Source organism: Myxocyprinus asiaticus, chromosome 13, assembly GCF_019703515.2.
Source record: "Myxocyprinus asiaticus isolate MX2 ecotype Aquarium Trade chromosome 13, UBuf_Myxa_2, whole genome shotgun sequence".
Lineage (NCBI taxonomy): Eukaryota > Metazoa > Chordata > Actinopteri > Cypriniformes > Catostomidae > Myxocyprinus > Myxocyprinus asiaticus.
In genome coordinates, this window is record NC_059356.1 from 41,457,290 (window position 1) to 41,477,610 (window position 20,321).

Here is a 20,321-nt window from a genome sequence, read left to right on the forward strand (position 1 = left end):
TTAAAGAAAGACCAAGTAAGACCATCTTCTCACCGCATTAAAGAAGCAGGCCAAGAGTAAAAATTCCACAGGAAACTAGTTAAAAGCATTGCAGTTCTGTCTCAACTTGACCTTTGTTGCAAGCTTCTACTAGAAATAATGTCTTAGACTTAGACCTGAAGAGTATTAATCCATTTCTCTATTATTGTAACCTGAGATAATAATGAATCCAAATCAAGCAAATACAGTGTAAGCATGATGGCTTTCAAGATCCAGAATATTTTCCTTTTTATGGGCTAGACCTCTCAAATATCTTTCAGAAATCCTTAAAGATGTAGAGTAGGAAAAGGGAATATCAAAAGGTGGATGAATGCCATCCAACAACAAAAAATTTCCCACTTAACACTCAGTTATGCAGCAAGTTTAAGGTATGAATTTACTTTTAATCTGGTCTTCATCTTATTTTAATTAATTTAACTGTAATTTGATAGTAATTTACCCATCAAAAGAATGACTGTCTTTCAGATCATGGACAAGAGAGGGTGCCATTTTAACCAATATTAAAATATTTGAAAGTCCATATTCTATTACCATGTTTTTATAGGATCTGTTATAATCTGTGTTTTACTCTGACATATTGTACTTTATTTGCTTTAAACAGTGAAGGAAAAACACCAGACCGAATGCATGTGTGTACGCTCTTTCATCAGAATTTTATTGTGAATTAGCCAGACATTTTTTTTACCAATTTGTTTGATTTTACCTAAGGTTACTTTAGGTAAGGAGCACAGGTTGTCACTTCAGTGGAATTATAAATGCTGAACAGTTCAAGTTTAAAACATTTTTAAACATTAAACAATGTAATTTTTTTTTAATTATTATTATGATTTTTATTTCAGTCAAACCATGCAAACTTGATGGCTTTTTTAATAATAATAATAATAATAATAATTGTATATATATATATATATATATATATATATATATATATTTTTTTTTTTTTTTTTTTTGTAGCCGTGAGCAGTGATTACAAAATTTCTTCTCTTCATTTTACATAATCTCTCTTGTTTATTCATTTTTTGGTAAGGCAATACAGAAGACAAATATGTAATTTATATATCTGCAAGGGCGTAGGTTGAAAGTTGGTAGGGACATATTGCAAGGATCAAATTCAAAATGTTGGAAAAATCTATTAATTAAAAAGACTGGACGTTAGATACCAATGGAAATCCGCCACTGTAATATCCAGAAAATTCATCTTTTTTTTTTCTTTAGTTTTTTTTTTTTTTTTAATCTTACAACGATTGTGATTGGTACATCCTACATAGCGCTGAGAAAAGTAACAGATACCACGTGACAAATACCGTTCATGAGCCGTTTCAGAAGAGGTAGGACAATAATTTACACATTAATAATTATACTAAGGACCTTTAATAGTTGTTAAAATGAAAATAAAAAGATAATACAAAGTTAAAGTATTTTCTGTGTGGTAAAATTATCCAAACGTTGGTCGGGACATGTCCAATTTTCTGAAAGTTGGTAGGGACATGTACATATCATCCCTACCTAAATCTACATCTATGTATATCTGATACCCTGTGTTAATGTTGTCAGCCAGGATAGTTCCTCTATGGCTCATTAGGAAGGCAGACTTCTAAAATGTGTTAGTTGGGGGGGCTTCAGTATCTGTGTGTGACAAAAAGGGAACCAGAACAAGAAAAAGAGACCATCAGGAAAAGTACATTAAATCTTGTGTATGCTAATCCTTTTTAACTAACAAATAAGTGTCAGAAAACAAATAGGCTATCCTATAATATTTGTGATAGCATAAATGGTATTTCCATCTTTTGCAAAGGTTTTCTGGTATTTTTTTAATTCTGCCACTCAAACCCAGAATAACTGTGCAGTAAGCAACTTTCAGTTTCGTTTCTGTGTAGAGAATGTGTGGTAGGGAGGATTCAGTCCACGTTCCTTCTGTTCAAATGATGCAGAAAATATGAGAGGTTGCTTCATACGTTGTTTCTCTTTTTTTTAGTATAGTGACAGTTTGTACCGTCAGTAGACTTGTGTTTTTTGAAACACGTTAAGGTAAGTTTGGTTGCACATACTGTATCAGTAGACTCAGATAAAACATTAAACATTGAAACATGCATCACCTTGCAACGTTCAACTCTATTTCCGTGAACGTTCAACACTATTTCTTAATTCAGTACTTGCTCCCTTGCTCAAATCTATCTGCATAGCATATCAGTACAAGCATTATGTCCTATTGTGTATTTCTATGTTTTATTTTTACTTCTATTATTTGTGTCTCATTTGTCATATACCTCTGTCCAAGGCAGATGCCTTTTGTGTAAGCATGCTTGGCAATAAAAGCACATTCTGATTCTAAATAGGTCTACATGGTTTACTGTTTTCTTAAGGAGCAAGATTTGCCCCTGGAAATTCATTGGCTTTTTTTATTTTATTTATTTTTTTACTTTTATGTGGACATATTTTTACCCCTAATGTTAACATACACAAAGTTTTGTCTATTTCTTATAAACGTAGACTCAATCCAGTAATTGAAATGGTCACTACTGTGTCTAAACCCATAGCTAGAATAAAATATTACTTGGCCCTGAATAAAATAAAATGAAAAATACCAAATGTTAATAACAAAGGATAACATCAGAGGATTTCACTATATAGTTATTTTATAATCTGGGGCATTTTTGTCACTTTTGATGGAGAGCAATTATTCAGAATTTAAAAGTGCTTGGTTTAGTAAAATGCTTTATGATGATGATGATAATGTCTCTCTTCATGCAAAATAAACCAAATCTAAATAATGTATTCTGTCATATATGGTATGTATACAGTGGTGTGAAGAAGTGTTTGCCCCCTTCCTGATTTCTTATTTTTTTGCATGTTTGTCACACTTAAATGTTTCAGATCATCAAACAAGTTTAAACATTAGTCAAAGATAACACAAGTAAACACAAAATGCAGTTTTTAAATGAAGGTTGTTATTCTTAAGGGAAAACAAAATCCAAACCTACATGGCCCTGTGTGAAAAAGTGATTGCCCCCTAAACCCAATAACTGGTTGGGCCACCCTTAGCAGCAACAACTGCAATCAAGTGTTTACGATAACTTGCAATGAGTCTTTTACAGCGCTGTGGAGGAATTTTGGCCCACTCATCTTTGCAGAATTGTTGTAATTCAGCCACATTGGAGGGTTTTCGAGCATGAACTGCCTTTTTAAGGTCATGCCACAACATCTCAATAGGATTTAGGTCAGGACTTTGACTAGGCCACTCCAAAGTCTTCATTTTGTTTTTCTTCAGCCATTCAGAGGTGGACTTGCTGGTGTGTTTTGGATCTTTGTCCTGCTGCAGAACCCAAGTTTGCTTCAGCTTGAGGTCACGAACAGATGGCCGGACATTCTCCTTCAGGATTTTTTGGTAGACAGCAGAATTCATGGTTCCATTTATCACAGCAAGTCTTCCAGGTCCTGAAGCAGCAAAACAGCCCCAGACCATCACACTACCACCACCATATTTTACTGTTGGTATGATGTTCTTTTTCTGAAATGCGGTGTTACTTTTACGCTAGTTGTAATGGGACACACACCTTCCAAAAAGTTCAACTTTTGTCTCGTCAGTCCACAGAGTATTTTCCCAAAAGTCTTGGGGATCATAAAGATGTTTTCTGGCAAAAATGAGACAAGCCTTAATGTTCTTTTTGCTCAGCAGTGGTTTTCGTCTTGGAACTCTGCCATGCAGGCCATTTTTGCCCAGTCTCTTTCTTATGGTGGAGTCATGAACACTGACCTTAACTGAGGCAAGTGAGGCCTGCAGTTCTTTGGATGTTGTTGTGGGGTCTTTTGTGACCTCTTGGATGAGTCGTCGCTGCGCTCTTGTGGTAATTATGGTCGGCCGGCCACTCCTGGGAAGGTTCACCACTGTTCCATGTTTTCGCCATTTGTGGATAATGGCTCTCACTGTGGTTCTCTGGAATCCCAAAGCTTTAGAAATGGCTTTATAACCTTTTCCAGACTGATAGATCTCAATTACTTTCTTTCTCATTTGTTCCTGAATTTCTTTGGATCTCAGCATAATGTCTAGCTTTTGAAGATCTTTTGGTCTACTTCACTTTGTCAGGCAGGTCCTATTTAAGTGATTTCTTGATTGAGAACAGGTGTGGCAGTAATCAGGCCTGGGTGTGGCTAGAGAAATTGAACTCAGGTGTGATAAACCACAGTTAAGTTATGTTTTAACAGGTGGGGCAAACACTTTTTCACACAGGGCCATGTAGGTTTGGATTTTGGTTTCCCTTAATAATAACAACTTTAATATAAAAACTGCATTTTGCGTTTACTTGTTATCTTTGACTAATATTTAAACTTGTTTGATGATCTGAAACATTTAAGTGTGACAAACATGCAAAAAAATAAGAAATCAGGAAGGGGGCAAACACTTTTTCACACCACTGTATATGGTCGATGTTAAATGTGTTTCAGAGAAGCACAGGATATGGATGAAGAATCAGACACAGACTCTCACAATGAATCTGAATCAGAGTGGGAAGCGGAGAGTACAGGGAGCAGCTCGGGATCTGACTGGCAAGGCGAGAATTACAGAGGAAAGAAAGCACAACGAGGACAAAAAAGGAAGATGAAAACACGAAACTGTAAAGAGACAGGACCATCTTCCTTATGTACATCCAACAAAAAGAGACAAACCGAAGGTAAATGTCCCAAGTGAGCATCTAAAGTATTTGAACTAATTAAAAAAAACAACAACACTTTATTCATGAATTAAGTAGAAAATAATAAAAGTTTGAGAAGATATAAGTAGTATACACTTATAGACCCACGAAATCGCATGATAAATGCAGTTTTCTTTCCCTTGTTGACACATTTCTTATTGAAACGGAAAGCTCGGGCCAGACATATCAAAAGGCTCATCCCTTTTTAAAAATTGTTCAATAGACTTTAATTACAGTATGCTATAGTTGTAAACCATGATTTACTTGCTAGTCAGTTGCAGGTGGTTTTAGGGTGAAGGGCATTCTCATTATGAGAGCATTTGATAGTACAAATATCATTGTATTAGCTTTATCAGAAGAAGAAAAATATAAATATGCATATAAAGATTCATTTGGTCAACTTAAAGGGATAGTTCACCCAAAAATTCTCCCATCATTTACTCACCCTCATGCCATCCCAGATGTGAATGACTTACATTCTTCTGCAGAACACAAACAAAGATTTTTAAAAGATTATTTCAGCTCTTTTGGTCCATACAGTGGTGAATGGGTGCCACAATGTTTAAGCTCCAAAAACCACATAAGGTCAACAGAAAAGTACTCCAGGAGACTTTGGTGGTTAAATCCATACAGGTTAGAAGTTTACAAACATCCTAGCCAAATACATTTAAACTCAGTTTTTCACAATTCCTGACACTTAATCGTAGAAAACATTCCCTGTCTTTGGTCAGTTAGGATCACTACTTTATTTTAAGAATGTGAAATGTCAGAATAATAGTAGAGAGAATTATTTATTTCAGCTTTTCTTTCTTTCATCACATTCCCATGGGTCAGAAGTTTACATACACTTTGTTAGTATTTGGTAGCATTGCCTTTAAATTGTTTAACTTGGGTCAAATATTTTGGGTAGCCTTCCACAAGCTTCTCACAATAAGTTGCTGGAATTTTGGCCCATTCCAGACAGAACTGGTGTAACTGAGTCAGGTTTGTAGGCCTCCTTGCTCGCACACGCCTTTTCAGTTCTGCCCACAACTTTTCTATTGGATTGAGGTCAGAGCTTTGTGATGGCCACTCCAATACCTTGACTTTGTTGTCCATAAGCCATTTTGCCACAACTTTGGAGGTATGCTTGGGGTCATGGTCCATTTGGAAGAGCCATTTGCGGCCGAGCTTTAACTTGCTGGCTGATGTCTTGAGATGTTGTTTCAATATATCCACATATTTTCCTTCCTCATGATGCCATCTATTTTGTGAAGTGCATTAGTCACTCCTGCAGCAAAGCACCCCCACAACATGATGCTGCCACCCCCATGCTTCATGGTTGGGATGGAGTTCTTCGGCTTGCAAGCCTCACCCTTTTTCCTCCAAACATAACGATGGTCATTGTGGCCATACAGTTACATTTTTGTTTCATCAGACCAGGGAAAACTTTTTCTTACCAAAAAGTAAGATATTTATCTCCAAACTGTAGTCTGGCTTTTTAATGGTGGTTTTGGCTTCTTCCTGGCTGAGCAGCCTTTCAGGTTATGTCGATACATGACTCGTTTTACTGTGGACATAGATACTTGTCTACCTGTTTCCTCCAGCATCTTCACAAGGTCCTTTACTGTTGTTCTGGGATTGATTTGCACTTTACGCAGCAAACTATGTTAATCTCTAGGAGACAGAATGCGTCTCCTTCCTGAGTGGTATGTTGGCTGCATGGTCCCATGGTGTTTATACTTGCGTACTATTGTTTGTACAGATGAACATGGTACCCTCAGGCCTTTGGAAATTGCTCCCAAGGATGAACCAGACTTGTGGAGGTCCACAATTAGTTTTCTGAGGTCTTGGCTGATTTCTTTTGATTTTCCCATGATGTCAAACGAAGAGGCACCGAGTTTGAAGGTAGGCCTTAAAATACATCCACAGGTACACCTCCAATTCAGTACACCTCCTATCAGAAGCTAATTGGCTAATTGTCTAAAAGGCTTGACAACATTTTCTGTTAACTTAGTGTATGTAAATTTCTGACCCACTGGAATTGTGATATAGTCAATTAAAAGTGAAACAATCTGTCTGTAATCAACTGTTGGAAAAAATACTTGTGTCATGCACAAAGTAGATGTCCTAAACGACTTGCCAAAACTATAGTTTGCTAAAATGAAATCAGTGGAGTGGTTAAAAAATTAGTTTTAATGACTTCAACTGTATCAGCAAAATGATAGGTGTGTGTGAAAAACAGATCAACATTTAAGTCCTTTTGCCTGTTTTTATTGTGCAAGTAGGAGAATTTATGACAAAAAATGACTTGATCTGTTTCTCACCCACACCTATCATGTCACTTCAGAACACATGGATTTAACCACTGGAGTTGTATGGATTACTTTTATGCTCCCTTTATTTTAATTTTAGAGCTTCAAAAGTTTGGCACCCATTTACTTGCATTGTGAGGACCTACAGAGCTGAGATATTCTTCTTAAAATATTTGTTTGTGTTCTGCAAAAGAAAGAATGTCATGCACATCTGGGATGCCAGGAGGGTGAGTAAATGATGAGAGAATTTTCATTCACTGTCCCTTTAAAGGAAGGTTCCGAGTTCAGTACAAGTTAAGCTAAATCGACAACATTTGTGGCATTATGTTGATTACCACAAACATTTATTTGACTTGTCCCTCTTTTTCTTTAAAAAACAAAACAAGTCTGGGTTAATGTGAGGCCCTTACAATGGAAGTCAATGGGGCCAAACCATAAATGTTCAAATACTCACCGTTTCTGAAGTTTAGCCACAAAACAAAGAATATGTGTGGTAACATGATTTTAGTGTGATCAAATCGCTTACAAACCTTTTCGGTGTAAAGTTATCTTTTATATAAACTTCACACATCTGCTTTTAAACCGTCCAAAAATTGGCCCCATTCACTTCCATTGTAAATCCTTTACTGTAATCTAGATTTTTTTCCCCGCTTTTTTGTTTTTTTAAGAAAAGGAATTTTTTGTGGTAATCAACATTGTCACAAATGCTGTTGATGGAGTTTAACTTCTTTTGAACCTGGAATGTTTTGTCTTTAATATGTTTAATCAGATGCCCTGTTCACATGACACATGACTTTTGTTTCAGACTCCAGACAGCCTGTGGGACAGAAAAGTAAAGAAAATTCTCAACTTCCTGTTACATGTGGGGATAAAGAGGGTGTCTTATACTTGGATAAATTTCATAACAGTAGGTGTTAAACAGTTTTTATGTGTTTCTACTTCACTTATCTTTCTACTTCAGTTATGTTTGATGCATCTGTAAAGAGCCTTATCAATGTCTTGTAATGTCTTGGAAAAATTAGAATCATATTTATTCTGGTGCATCTGGACATGTTTTTCTGGGTCAAAACACATTTGGATCCTCTAAAACAATTCCAGAAGACATTCCAGTAAGCTGAATAAGTGGTGCTTTGTGATTTTAGCGGAGAAGTGCATCTTAAGTGAAGAGCAGTGGCTTAAGCCTACAGAGTTTGAGAAGTTTGGAGGGATGGGGAAGAACAAAAAGTGGAAGACCAGCATCCTTTGCAATGGTATTCCACTACAGATACTTATAGAGGTGTGTTAGAATGGTTTACTAACAGTTCCAACAAATGCACTCTTAAATGCTGTCATAATTACCATTCAAAATTAATAATGATTCCCTTAAATATAGACACATATGACAGAAAATACCAAATAAACACATGAATTATAATTTAATCTTCTACTAACTGTGTTCTTTTTTTCAGGATGGATTTCTTTCTTTTACCTTTAGGAAACGTGAGGTTCAGGATAGACAGGTATGGCTATTTTGGACCCAACTAATACAACAAATAAGCAGAAAAAAAAATGGTTGATATACAGTACATTGTAAAACAACAGGCATCATATCCTGTTTTCAAATCATATTTTCATTTGATGTTGTTGCACAGAGTCACTGTCCTGTATCCTCAGCTGATGCTTGCAGCTGTGCTGGTCCTAGCCTTTTATGGGCCCTATGCAAAATTTGTGTGGAAGCCCCTGTCAGTGTAATTGTAACACCCAAAACAATCCTCCCACCCCTTAAGCCTTTCTCGCAGAGCAGTTTCGCTGTAAACAAACATGCAGTAAGTTAATGTGCTTCTAATACATTCTAAAACACATCGCGTTTTGATTTTGCATGCTTTGATGTGTACTCCTGACACAAATTAAGAAATTACTTTTGATGTGGAATTTCTGTAGTAAAACACATCTAATAAAGCTGGAATCTAATAAATCTAATAAAGTCTCGAAGCAGGATAATATGCTATTATGTTTTAGCATATAATATGCTAAAAAACTCTTAGCTAGGAACTCTTTGGAGAACACCTAGTGGTAAGATAAAAATGTTTGTGAATACAGGCCCAAAGGATGAGCTTTCTAATGTAAAGATTAACTAAACATTTTGATAAAAGTACCTAATTCTTGCTGTCTCGTATTATGTTCTTGGCACTTTTCCCCCCTTTTTCTCTGCCTCCTGATGGACAGTTAGTTTAGCTTAAAAAACATAGCAATGCAAATCTACTATGTTATGTATCTAATTACCTGGCACATGTCTGAAATGGAAATGAAAGAATGATTATAATAATTCTAATTATTAGTCTCCCCGACTCCTCTACAGTTGACAATACATTTATATTTACATATACTCTATATATATACATATAACTGTTTTATTATATATTAACTGGTTATGTTCGCTTAACAAGAAATACCAGTACTAGGCTATATATATATATAAATATACACACTGTAAAATAAAAAATACACTGTTAAATTTATAGTAATTTACTGGCAATTTTAGTTGCCAGCACGATTGTAAATATACAGCAGAGTACTGTAAATCATTTATTACAGTTGTATTGTAAAAATACAGTATGTTTTTATAGGTGAATTACTTTAAAATTACAGTAAAAGTAATGTATATTAACTATAAATATCAGTCCAAAATTACAAGTGTTACTATAAATCTACAGTACTGCTGTACATACATTTGACAGTAATTTAGTATTTGCTGTGAATTTTTGTTCAGTTACCTTCACTTTACTAAAATAACCACAAGTGAGATTTTTCAGTGTGAAATATGTTTGCATAAACCTACTTTTCCTGTAAATACAGTAATCACGTACTGCGTTTGATTTCTCTGTGAAAATAAACACCCAAAACATCCAATTATCAAGAAACAGCATATGCTCATGAAACAATACAATACAAAATAATTAGTCTTAGTGGTCTTGTAATAAGCAGCATGATTTCACAAAGTAATCACCGACTGAACTACGACTCAAACCAGAGGAGAAAATGAGCTGGTTCTGGAGACATTGGAATCTCTCATATCATAATATAACTATATTAATGCAAAACATTTCATGTATATGTATTTATTTATTTGTCAAGTAGCTGATTATAATGCAGGATAATCTATCTTCAGATGTAAATTATTACAAAATAATCCCCTTCACGGTGATACAAGACGTCAGGGTTTATTTTGTGATAACAAACAACTGACTGTACATTATTCCTTATATATCCCCACCCCCATTCCCTTTAATGACCTGCTAGGGTCAGATTTTACCCCAGAAAACCACAGACATAACAGGCCCATATTTTACCATATTTATAAATGAGAACCAAGAGTGCAAATTGAAGTGGAAATCATAAATTATAGAAAACATGCATTAAAGGGTTAGTTCACCCAAAAATGAAAATTCTCTCGTGATTTACATACATTTAAGCCATCCCAGATGTGTATGACTTTCCTTCTTCAGAAGAACCGAAGTGAAGATTTTGTCCATACAATGCAAGTAAACGGGTGCCATCAGGCTGGTGGCTATTTGACAGTCCAAATGGCATATTTAGGCAGCATAAAAGTAATCCACATGACTCCAGTCAATCAATGAATGTCATCTGAAGCAAACCCATAGGTTGGTGTAAAAAATAAATAGATATTTTAAACTTTATTAACTTTGCTCCCTACCAGCAGTCGACACATCATGTTGGTGTTGTTGTAATGTAAGCGCAATGGAGCATTCAGGCGATAAGTCTGAAACGCATGCCTTATATACAAAAGAGGATCGATCGTCTTCGAATTAAGTCATTTCAAACAGGATTCCAGCGCTGGCCTGAAGCATCAATTTAAAGTTAAAAATGTTTTAATTATACATTTGTTTCTTGCACCAACCTATTGGTTTGCTTCAGAAGACATTAATTGATCGACTGAAGTCATGTGGATTACTTGTATGCTGCCTAAATATGCCTTTTGGACTGTCAAATAGCCACCAGCCTGATGGCACAAGTTTAATTGCATGGTATGGACAAAAAGAGTGGAAATATGCTTATAAAAATCTTCACTTCGGTTCTGCTGAAGAAGGAAAGTCATTCACATCTAGGATGGCTTAAAGGTAAGTAAATCATGAGAGAATTTTTAGTTTTGGATGAACTATTCCTTTAAGGAAAATTAGTGCATTGAAGAAGCCATGAAAATGTGGTCTGGAATCAAGCAAATGGTTAAATTTCTTTGATTTACCTTTGCTTTTTGATTTCTGAATACATTCCGGCATTCATGCTGCTTTCTCCTGACATGCAAGGTTTAAGTTGTCCCTTGCCCTTGACAAATGCCTCCGAACATGGCCCCAGGACAACCTCCCCTTCAACTGACAACATCCACCTGTCACGGATCCTTCTGACCCACCTGCCACTTTCACACAACCCTCTCACTCCCCTGAGTACTGATCACCCACACCTGCCTCCAATCATCACGTCAATCAGCTCCTCTATTTAAACCTCACTCCTCTTCCATTCTGCGTCTGGTCTCAACTTTGTGTACAGGCTCACTTACCTGTATCTCCAGCGTTTACCCCAATATGATTCCTCTCCAGCGACTCCTGTTTCCCTTCTCCTCAGCGTAAGCCTCGTTGTTGTGTACCCACCACCTCAAGGAAAATCACCACCTTTATCAGCATCAGTCTTCATCACGTAATCGATCTGCACTTCAGCCCAGAACTGTTATGTCATCACTTACCTGCTGTCTCTGTTTGTGTTTTTGTCTTGTGTGTCAAACACCTGCTTGGTTTCAAACATCATCGGTCTGGTCTTCTGTAACATACTCGGACTCAACAAGAATCATGAACTCAGCAGGTCTGGATACAATCCAGGAGCTGATTGAAGCAATGATTGGAGGCAGGTGTGGGTGATCAGTACTGGGCAGTGTGAGGGTTGAGTGAAAGTGACAGGTGTTTCAGAAGGATCCATGACACCACCGCTGTGGTGACATGGATTCACCTATAAAAGATTTGGAAAAGTGACTGATTGTCATATTGAAGATTATCATGAGTGTTAAGTGAGAGTTAGGTTGACAGACACTGACAAAGAGGAGAGAGATTGAGCTAACTATGGCAGTGGCATGGCAGTGAGAGGAGAAATGTGAATTGAGAGAATAGTCACATACAGAAATAGTTTTAAACAGATGGTAAATGTGAAAGAACAGAGGTATAGAAAGATGAAAGTTACACATAGGTATGGATGTACAGAGCAAGAAAGTAACGACTATTGTGTGTAATGGCCACATTGAAAGAGACAAAGCAAATGACCTTGGATGATTAGTCCTGGTTAATCAGGATTTATTTAGGATTTTTATTTGTTTGTTCATATCTGCTGCTGGTGCTGCCACCTATGGAGAAAAAAAAAAAAAAATTAATTTTAAATTCTTCTTAAAGGACTAGTTCACCCCAAAATTATAATTCTCTCACTATTTAGATATGATGTCTGTTTGCCCATACAATGCAAGTGAATATTGGCCAAGTATTCAAGATCCAAAAAGGAAATAAAAGAAGCATAAAGGCATTCCATAGTAATCCAGTGGTTTAATCCATGTCTTAAGCAAACATAATAAAAACAGTGAATTTGTGTTCCACAGAAGAAAATCATACAGGTTTGAAAAAACATAAGGGTGTGTAAATGATTAGAGAATTATCATTTATGGGTGAACTATTCCTTTAAAACTGACAAACTACAAAATTTCACAAACGAACAATTAAACCGGTGAGAAAGACATGATAAATCAAGTGACCCTACTTTTATCAATATCTATATCATTCACTTACTTCAAATGGGCCTTTAGGAGTTGCAGAATGCACAGGACCAGAGAAGTTTCCTCTTCTACAGAATGGCACAAACCTCATTGTTTGCTGACTTTTCTTTAAAGACTCTTAGAATCCTATTACCTTCAATTGAGAAACTGTGTTAATTTCCCAGGTCTACTTTCACAAGAGCCTACAAGATATTTACTTGATTTAATGAAAACATATGGGCAGTCTGGCACATCACATCTAAATTGTGAATTGGGCAAATTTTTCACACGTAACACACATACAAAAATAATGTACACATAATACACATACAAAAAATTAAATCTTGCTAAATCTTCACAAGCAAGTTAAATTAATACACAGAGTTGCAATTTTTGTAACAGAGTTACAAAAATTGTTTACAGACAGATTGTTTCACTTTTAATTGACTATATCACAATTCCAGTGGGTCAGAAGTTTACATACACTAAGTTAACTGTGCCTTAAAGCAGCCTGTAAAATTCCAGAAAATGATATCAAGCCTTTAGGCAATAAGCCAATTAGCTTCTGATAGGAGGTGTACAGAATTGGAGGTGTACCTGTGGATGTATTTTAAGGCCTACCTTCAAACTCAGTGCCTCTTTGCTTGACATCATGGGAAAATCAAAAGAACTCAGCCAAGACCTCAGAAAAAAAATTGTGGACCTCCACAAGTCTGGTTCATCCTTGGGAGCAGTTTCCAAAGGCCTGAAGGTATCACGTTCATCTGTACAAACAATAGTACGCAAGTATAAACACCATGGGACCACGCAGCCATCATACTGCTCAGGAAGGAGACACATTCTGTCTCCTAGAGATGAACGTAGTTTGGTGTGAAACGTGCAAATCAATCCCAGAACAACAGCGAAGGACCTTGTGAAGATGCTGGAGGAAACAGGTAGACAAGTATCTATAGCCTCAGTAAAACGAGTCCTATATCGACATAACCTGAAAGGCTGCTCAGCCAGGAAGAAGCCAAAACCACCATTAAAAAAAGCCAGACTACAGTTTGCAAGTGCACATGGAGACAAATATCTTACTTTTTGGAGAAATTTACTGTGGTCTAATAAAACAAAAATTGAACTATTTGGCCATAATAACCATCGTTATGTTTGGAGGAAAAAGGGTGAGGCTTGCAAGCCGAAGAACACCATCCCAACCGTGAAGCTTGGGGGTGGCAGCATCATGTTGTGGGGGTGCTTTGCTGCAGGAGGGACTGGTGCTCTTCACAAAATAGATGGCATCATGAAGAAGGAAAATTATGTGGATATGCTGAAGCAACATCTCAAAACATCAGCCAGGAAGTTAAAGCTCAGTCGCAAAAGGGCCTTCCAAATGGACAATGGCCCCAAGCACGCCCCCAAAGTTGTGGTAAAATGGCTTAAGGACAACAAATTCAAGGTATTGGAGTGGCCATCACAAAGCCCTGACCTCAATCCGATAGTAAATTTGTGGGCAGAACTGAAAAAGCGTGTGTGAGCAAGGAGGCCTGCAGACCTGACTCCGTTACACCAGTTCTGTCTGGAGGAATGGGTCAAAATTCCAGCAACTTATTGAGAGAAGCTTTTGGAAGGCTACCCAAAACATTTGACCCAAGTTAAAGCATTTAAAGGCAATGATACCAAATACTAACAAAGTGTATGTAAACATCTGACCCATTGGGAATGTGATGAAAGAAATAAAAGCTGAAATAAATCATTCTCTCTACTATTATTCTGACATTTCATATTCTTAAAATAAAGTAGTGATCCTAACTGACCTAAGACAGGGAATGTTTTCTACGATTAAATTTCAGGAGTTGTGAAAAACTGAGTTTAAATGTATTTGGCTAAGATGTATGTAAACTTCTGACTTCAACTGTATATACATATACGTGTGTGTGTGTGTGTGGGGGGGGGGGGGGGGTGTGTGTGTGTATATATATATATATATATATATATATATATGTACACATACAATATTACTGTTATGGTTATGTTCGCTTGACAAGAAATACCAGTACTAGGCTACTTATAATGTCTATAACAGCGTGGGGGTCCCCCTACGCAACTTGCAGATATTGCGTATAGGGAGGACCGCCACTGGCTGGCAGGCTCAGAATAAGAGAGGTTAGATCCTGATATGATGACTAACTGCACCATTTAATTGTTCCATGTTCCAGATATACAGTAGATACCAGCACTTCTGGGGTTGCTTTTACAATAGTTTAAAAAGTGGTAGTTTTTAATTATGGTAAAGTTGAGAGTTTGCTTTAAAGTCACCTTTATCATTTCATCTATAACTGAATCCTTAAACTACAGCATTTGTCCTGCAAGTAAATTTAGTTCTAGTCCCCATGTTCCACAGCACTGATTTCATCTCTTATTTTTACTACAGTGCAGGACTAAATTCCCTCCATTAAAAGACCCCTCCAGCAGGTCAGATGGCCAAAGCTCTGGTCAGTAAAACAGTTCATAACCAGAAAGTGATTATATTTTATTTTATTTTATTTTATTATTCATTAAAATAAACAACAACAAAAGATATTCCAGTAATCTGGTTATGATATGACTCTTAATTTCCATTTTATTTTTACCAATTTAGAATATATGAAATATGAAATGATGACACAGTAATTCAGAATAAGAAGGATTTTAAATGCAGTTCTTTCCTGATTCCTTGTGCATGTGTTGTAAATCAGAGGGGAGGGGGAATGGTCACTATGAAGATAAGGACAACAGCAGTGATGGTGATGGTGATATTGACATGACCATGTTCAAAGGTCCTACCCTACCTGTTACCTGTGGTTCTGACTCTGGCGTTCTACACAAGAATCGTTTTGCCTCTGGTGTGTGATTGGACACATTGTTTATTAATTAACACAAATATTAAAGCTGTGTAGTGTAATTTCTGTGCCAAATGTGCTTCACATTTATAACTATATTTAAAAGATATCTTAATATGGGTTATGTATTGATAAAGAATGTTAATATAAAGCATCTACTTCAGCAAAATTCTACTGTGGTATAGGCCTCTGTGCTGATGTTTTCTCATTATAATTCCCAGGGCATTGTGGAAAATGCATAAGAACAAATGATTTCTGGCTGACCCCTGAGGATTTTGTCAGACTCAGCAAACCAGAAGGAGCATGGAGGAAAGACATTGAGATGCATGGATTACCCCTTGGAAAACTTTTAATGGTAAAAACAAGAGCCACTGTGGACAGAGAGAAGGAAAAAACTGAAAAGTATAATGAAACTTCTAGATCAAATTCACACTCAAAACCCTTTGAAAGACATGGTTTCCATGGTCACTGAAAACCTGGTAATATCAGGGAAATTGCAAAATTACGGTTTGTAGGCCTGAAAATTTATAACATTGATAAAATCTTAAAAATCATAGAAAAGTCATGAACATTTCTATAGTGAGTATACATTTTTCTTGTTTTCCTCTACCTAAAAATATCTAGCTAGAATAGTAAAACTTACTTACAAGCCATAGTGATGTCTTATTTGTGAGAGAATCATTCTTTTGAGTTAATGAGTTGGTCAATGATTTAGTGAATCAGCCCGAATCAAAATTATTAAAAAAAAGTCTGTATTCAGAAATTCCAAATGACTGGAAATGTCATGGAATTTAATTGTCAAAAAGTGTGGGAAGCATTCTGAGATTATATTCTTCTCACCACAATTGTACAGAGCGGTTATCTGAGTTACTGTAGACTTTGTCAGTTTGAACCAGTCTGGCCAGTCTCTGTTGACCTCTCTCATCAACAAGGCATTTCCGTCCACAGAACTGCCGCTCACTGGATGTTTTTTGTTTTTGGCACCAATTTGATTAAATTCTAGAGACTGTTGTGTGTGAAAATCCCAGGAGATCAGCAGTTACAGAAATACTCAAACCAGCCCGTCTGGCACCAGCAATCATGCCACGGTTCAAATCACTGAGATCACATTTTTTCCCCATTCTGATGGTTGATGTGAACATTGACTGAAGCTCCTGACCCATATCTTCATGATTTTATGCACTGCTGCCACATGATTGGCTTATTAGATAATCGCATGGATGATTGTTGGTGCCAGACAGGCTGGTTTGAGTATTTCTGTAACTGCTGATCTTCTGGGATTTTCACACACAACAGTCTCTAGAATTTACTCAGAATGGTGCCAAAAACAAAAAACATCCAGTGAGCAGCAGTTCTGTGGATGGAAATATCTTGTTGATGAGAGAGGTCAACAGAGAATGGCCAGACTGGTTCAAACTGACAAAGTCTACGGTAACTCAGATAACCGCTCTGTACAATTGTGGTGAGAAGAATAGCATCACTGAATGCTATTCTGAGGTGCGGGTTGGCGCTGTTTTGGTGGCACGAGGGGGACCTACACAATATTAGGCAGGTGGTTTTAATATTGTGGATGATTGGTGTATATACAGTATTAGGATATATATATGTGTATATATATGTATATAATTTTGAAAATGTACCCTGAATGCATGTAGTAGCTTGGCTTATGTAATGCGCACCAGTGACCAATCTTTTTTCTAAATAAAGGAAAACAATGGTTCACCAAAAAAAAAAAAAAGAAAAGTGTGGGATCCCTGGAAAGACCTTAAAATGACTATCAACATGTACACATACAGTATTTACGTACTGCATATAACACTGATCACTGTATCTTTACCTGCTTTCCAGAATAGAGTTCTAGTACTACATATGATAAACTGTGAATGTGACATCTGCCAAGATCTGGGTCAATACTCAGTAAGTCATCATGCACAATTACAAAATTACATTCAAACAACCATATCCAAATCAAAATGCCAACCAAAACTCATCACCTCTCTCTGGCATTTTAAATCATTATTAAAATATGCTTTAAGGTAGTACAGTAAAAAGTTAAAGATGATTTTTTTAAACATGTTTTTATTCTGTATGAACACCTGGACCAACAGAACGATGACGTGTGTTACGTGTGTAACTCTGAGGGAGATCTGCTGTGCTGCGATGAGTGTCCAAGAGCTTTTCATCCAGGCTGTCATTTACCCGCTGTAGAGGACGATTCACTTGGGTGAGAGAGAGAAAAACAAAGCATGCTGGTTCAGACAGACTAAACATGTTGACATTGCAGGATGTTGTGTGTTTTGTGTGCTGTGTATAGAGGCCAATGGAGCTGTACATTTTGTGTGATGAAAAATATGCAAGTCTTCAGTCAAAAGACCCAACAGGATGTTTTGAGCAGTCCTGTTTCACAGTATAGACTGGTAAGTTCACAACACACACAAAAATACATGTAAGGCTGTTCATTTTGTACCACACCTTAACTTGCCATACTTACCATAAAGTAACCCATTTTTTTCCATTTTCTGTATTTTGGAGAGAGGACACTTTTAAACTATGAGGTAACAAAGAAACTGTTATCCAATAATCAAGATAATCCAATAATCTCCCTGTGTTTGGTTCTGTTTCAGTACTGCCGTTTTTTGCTTCTATGCCTGCTGCACGAGAGTACAGCCAACCCCAACACTGAAGTAAACCTCTCATCTTTAAGAGCTTTGTAGTGATAGTGCTGGTTTTCTGTGCTGCTCCGTTTGATATCAGTATTTAAAGATTTTACATTTGGTGTATATGCATGTGTTTGTACTGCTGCTCTCAGGTTCCAGGATACAGCAAGGACATTTCTGGCCCCATGATGCTGGGCAGAGCAAAGCTGAATTTAGAGAATAATGATTACCAAACAGTGGGAGAATTTGTTACAGATATTGAAGATGTTTTCCAACACTGCACCTCCAAAAGGGTGAGTTTCACCTGGCCTTCATCTAATGTTTTAACTTTTCTGTTTGGCTGTTTCTTAGATATAGTTTAGAGACGACTGGAAATTAAAGGGATAGTTCACCCAAATTTTAATTCTGTCATCATTTACTCACCCTGGGGTCCGAAATTGTTTGGAGCCCGATGACTTTCATTATATGGACAAAAACAGTTGAAACATTCTTAAAAATGTCTTTTTTTTGTGTGTGTGTTCCACAAAAGAAAGAAAGTCATACAGGTTTGATGCGACATGATGGTGAATAAATGATGACAGGTGGGTGAACTATCCCTTTTAAGGGTAAAGGGAAATATAAATGTGCTGAATAGCTTAGCATATCAGAGTACATTTGAAAACAACAAGGTCACATCTCCGCCAATTTCATTCAACTTTTAATAAAGATATTTAACTTTAAAATATGGCAAGAGCCTTAACTTTTTGTTGCTGAAAGTTACTTCTTACCATTTTGTTTTACTGTCTAATTTTCACAATTATTATTTGAACTTTTTTCCCACTGTCTCTTTTCTCTGTAGGATAATGACTTCTGTGGAATGACCCGTAGGCTGAAGGAACTGTTTAAGAGGGAGTTTAAAAGCATCTTTAAGATCATATAATATCATATCTTAAACAATATTTTCTTCTTTTATACCTAATGGTAGCTTTTTAGTCTATTGAACAGAAAAGAAATAAAGAATATTGAGGGGCCTGGGTAGCTCAGTGAGTATTGATGCTGACTACCACCCCTGGAGTCGCGAGTTCGAATCCAGGGCGTGCTGAGTGACTCCAGCCAGGTCTCCTAAGCAACCAAATTGGCCCGATTGCTAGGGAGGGTAGAGTCACAGGGGGTAACCTCCTCGTGGTCACAATTAGGGGTTCTTGCTCTCAATGGGGTGCGTGGTAAGTTGTGCTTGGACCGCGGAGAGTAGCATGAGCCTACACGTGCTCTGAGTCTCCGCGGTGTCATGCACAGCGAGCCACGTGATAAGATGCGCGGATTGACAGTCTCAGAAGCGGAGGCAACTGAGACTTGTCCTCTGCCACCTGGATTGAGGTGATTAACCGTGCCACCACAAGGACCAACTAAGTAGTGGGAATTGGGCATTCCAAATGGGGAGAAAAGGTGATAAAATTAAAAAATATGTAAATAAAAAAAATAAAAAGAAATAAAATATATTTACACAAAACTGGTGTAAGTAGGTTAACATAGGTGTGGACATTTGTTATTAATGTAATTAATGGAACATGTTTATGTTTTGTTCCCTTTCAAGTCGGTCATGAATGCTGCATCATAGCTGACACTATGGGTTTATACCCGCAGCTGTAGCCAATCACTGAAACTGTTTAAAATCTCACCAATTTTAATTGGCAGATAGCGCTTTGTGCTCCGCCTCCCTCGTGCGCATCAGCAGGCGTATATAACAGCAGTGCACAGCGTTTTCTCTTCAGAATTTTCTCCTTCAGGGTGCCGATAATCTCTCTCTCGTACTCTGCACGGAAAACTGGATTTTATTCTACTAGAATTGCCTTCAAGACTGCACCTCTCACAGCTGGTGGATCAGTTTTCTTCTACCCCCTGTGATGCTCCAGTGATAATGGATACTAACCTTCACCGTTGAACAGCAGTTTTGGAATTTTTCCTCCAGTGTACAGTGGGTGTACGAGACATCTTTGCCACTTTTACCGCATCAC

At 37.0% G+C, this 20,321-nt stretch overlaps 1 protein-coding gene across 3 annotated transcripts; it reads left to right on the top strand.

Annotated features, from left to right (window-relative positions):
- Window positions 1-1,332: 1,332 nt before the first annotated feature.
- On the top strand, window positions 1,333-19,834 carry LOC127450708 (nuclear body protein SP140-like protein). Of its 3 annotated transcripts, XM_051714996.1 has the most exons (15): window positions 1,333-1,367; window positions 2,015-2,067; window positions 4,483-4,709; window positions 7,830-7,931; window positions 8,167-8,300; window positions 8,473-8,523; window positions 15,223-15,283; window positions 15,527-15,673; window positions 15,892-16,025; window positions 17,519-17,587; window positions 17,779-17,894; window positions 17,985-18,087; window positions 18,295-18,354; window positions 18,480-18,620; window positions 19,166-19,834. In XM_051714996.1, exons 3-15 carry the CDS (start codon window positions 4,496-4,498, stop codon window positions 19,244-19,246), a joined length of 1,413 nt encoding a protein of 470 aa, XP_051570956.1. In that variant the 5' UTR covers window positions 1,333-1,367; window positions 2,015-2,067; window positions 4,483-4,495; the 3' UTR covers window positions 19,247-19,834. The 3 variants fall into 3 exon arrangements, with proteins under 3 accessions (XP_051570956.1, XP_051570955.1, XP_051570958.1); XM_051714995.1 differs by lacking the exon at window positions 1,333-1,367 and having other exon boundaries at window positions 1,900-2,067; XM_051714998.1 differs by lacking the exons at window positions 1,333-1,367; window positions 2,015-2,067; window positions 4,483-4,709 and adding an exon at window positions 7,126-7,251.
- Window positions 19,835-20,321: the final 487 nt, after the last annotated feature.

What these genes read in the sequence shown, in the direction of transcription:
- LOC127450708 (XM_051714996.1), top strand. Translation starts at nt 4,496, where the DNA reads ATGGATGAAGAATCAGACACAGACTCTCACAATGAATCTGAATCAGAG. An exon ending in CTTGGATAAATTTCATAACA is followed by an intron (nt 7,932 to 8,166) that starts GTAGGTGTTAAA and finishes TTGTGATTTTAG; the next exon opens with CGGAGAAGTGCATCTTAAGT. An exon ending in CTGTTTCACAGTATAGACTG is followed by an intron (nt 18,088 to 18,294) that starts GTAAGTTCACAA and finishes GTTCTGTTTCAG; the next exon opens with TACTGCCGTTTTTTGCTTCT.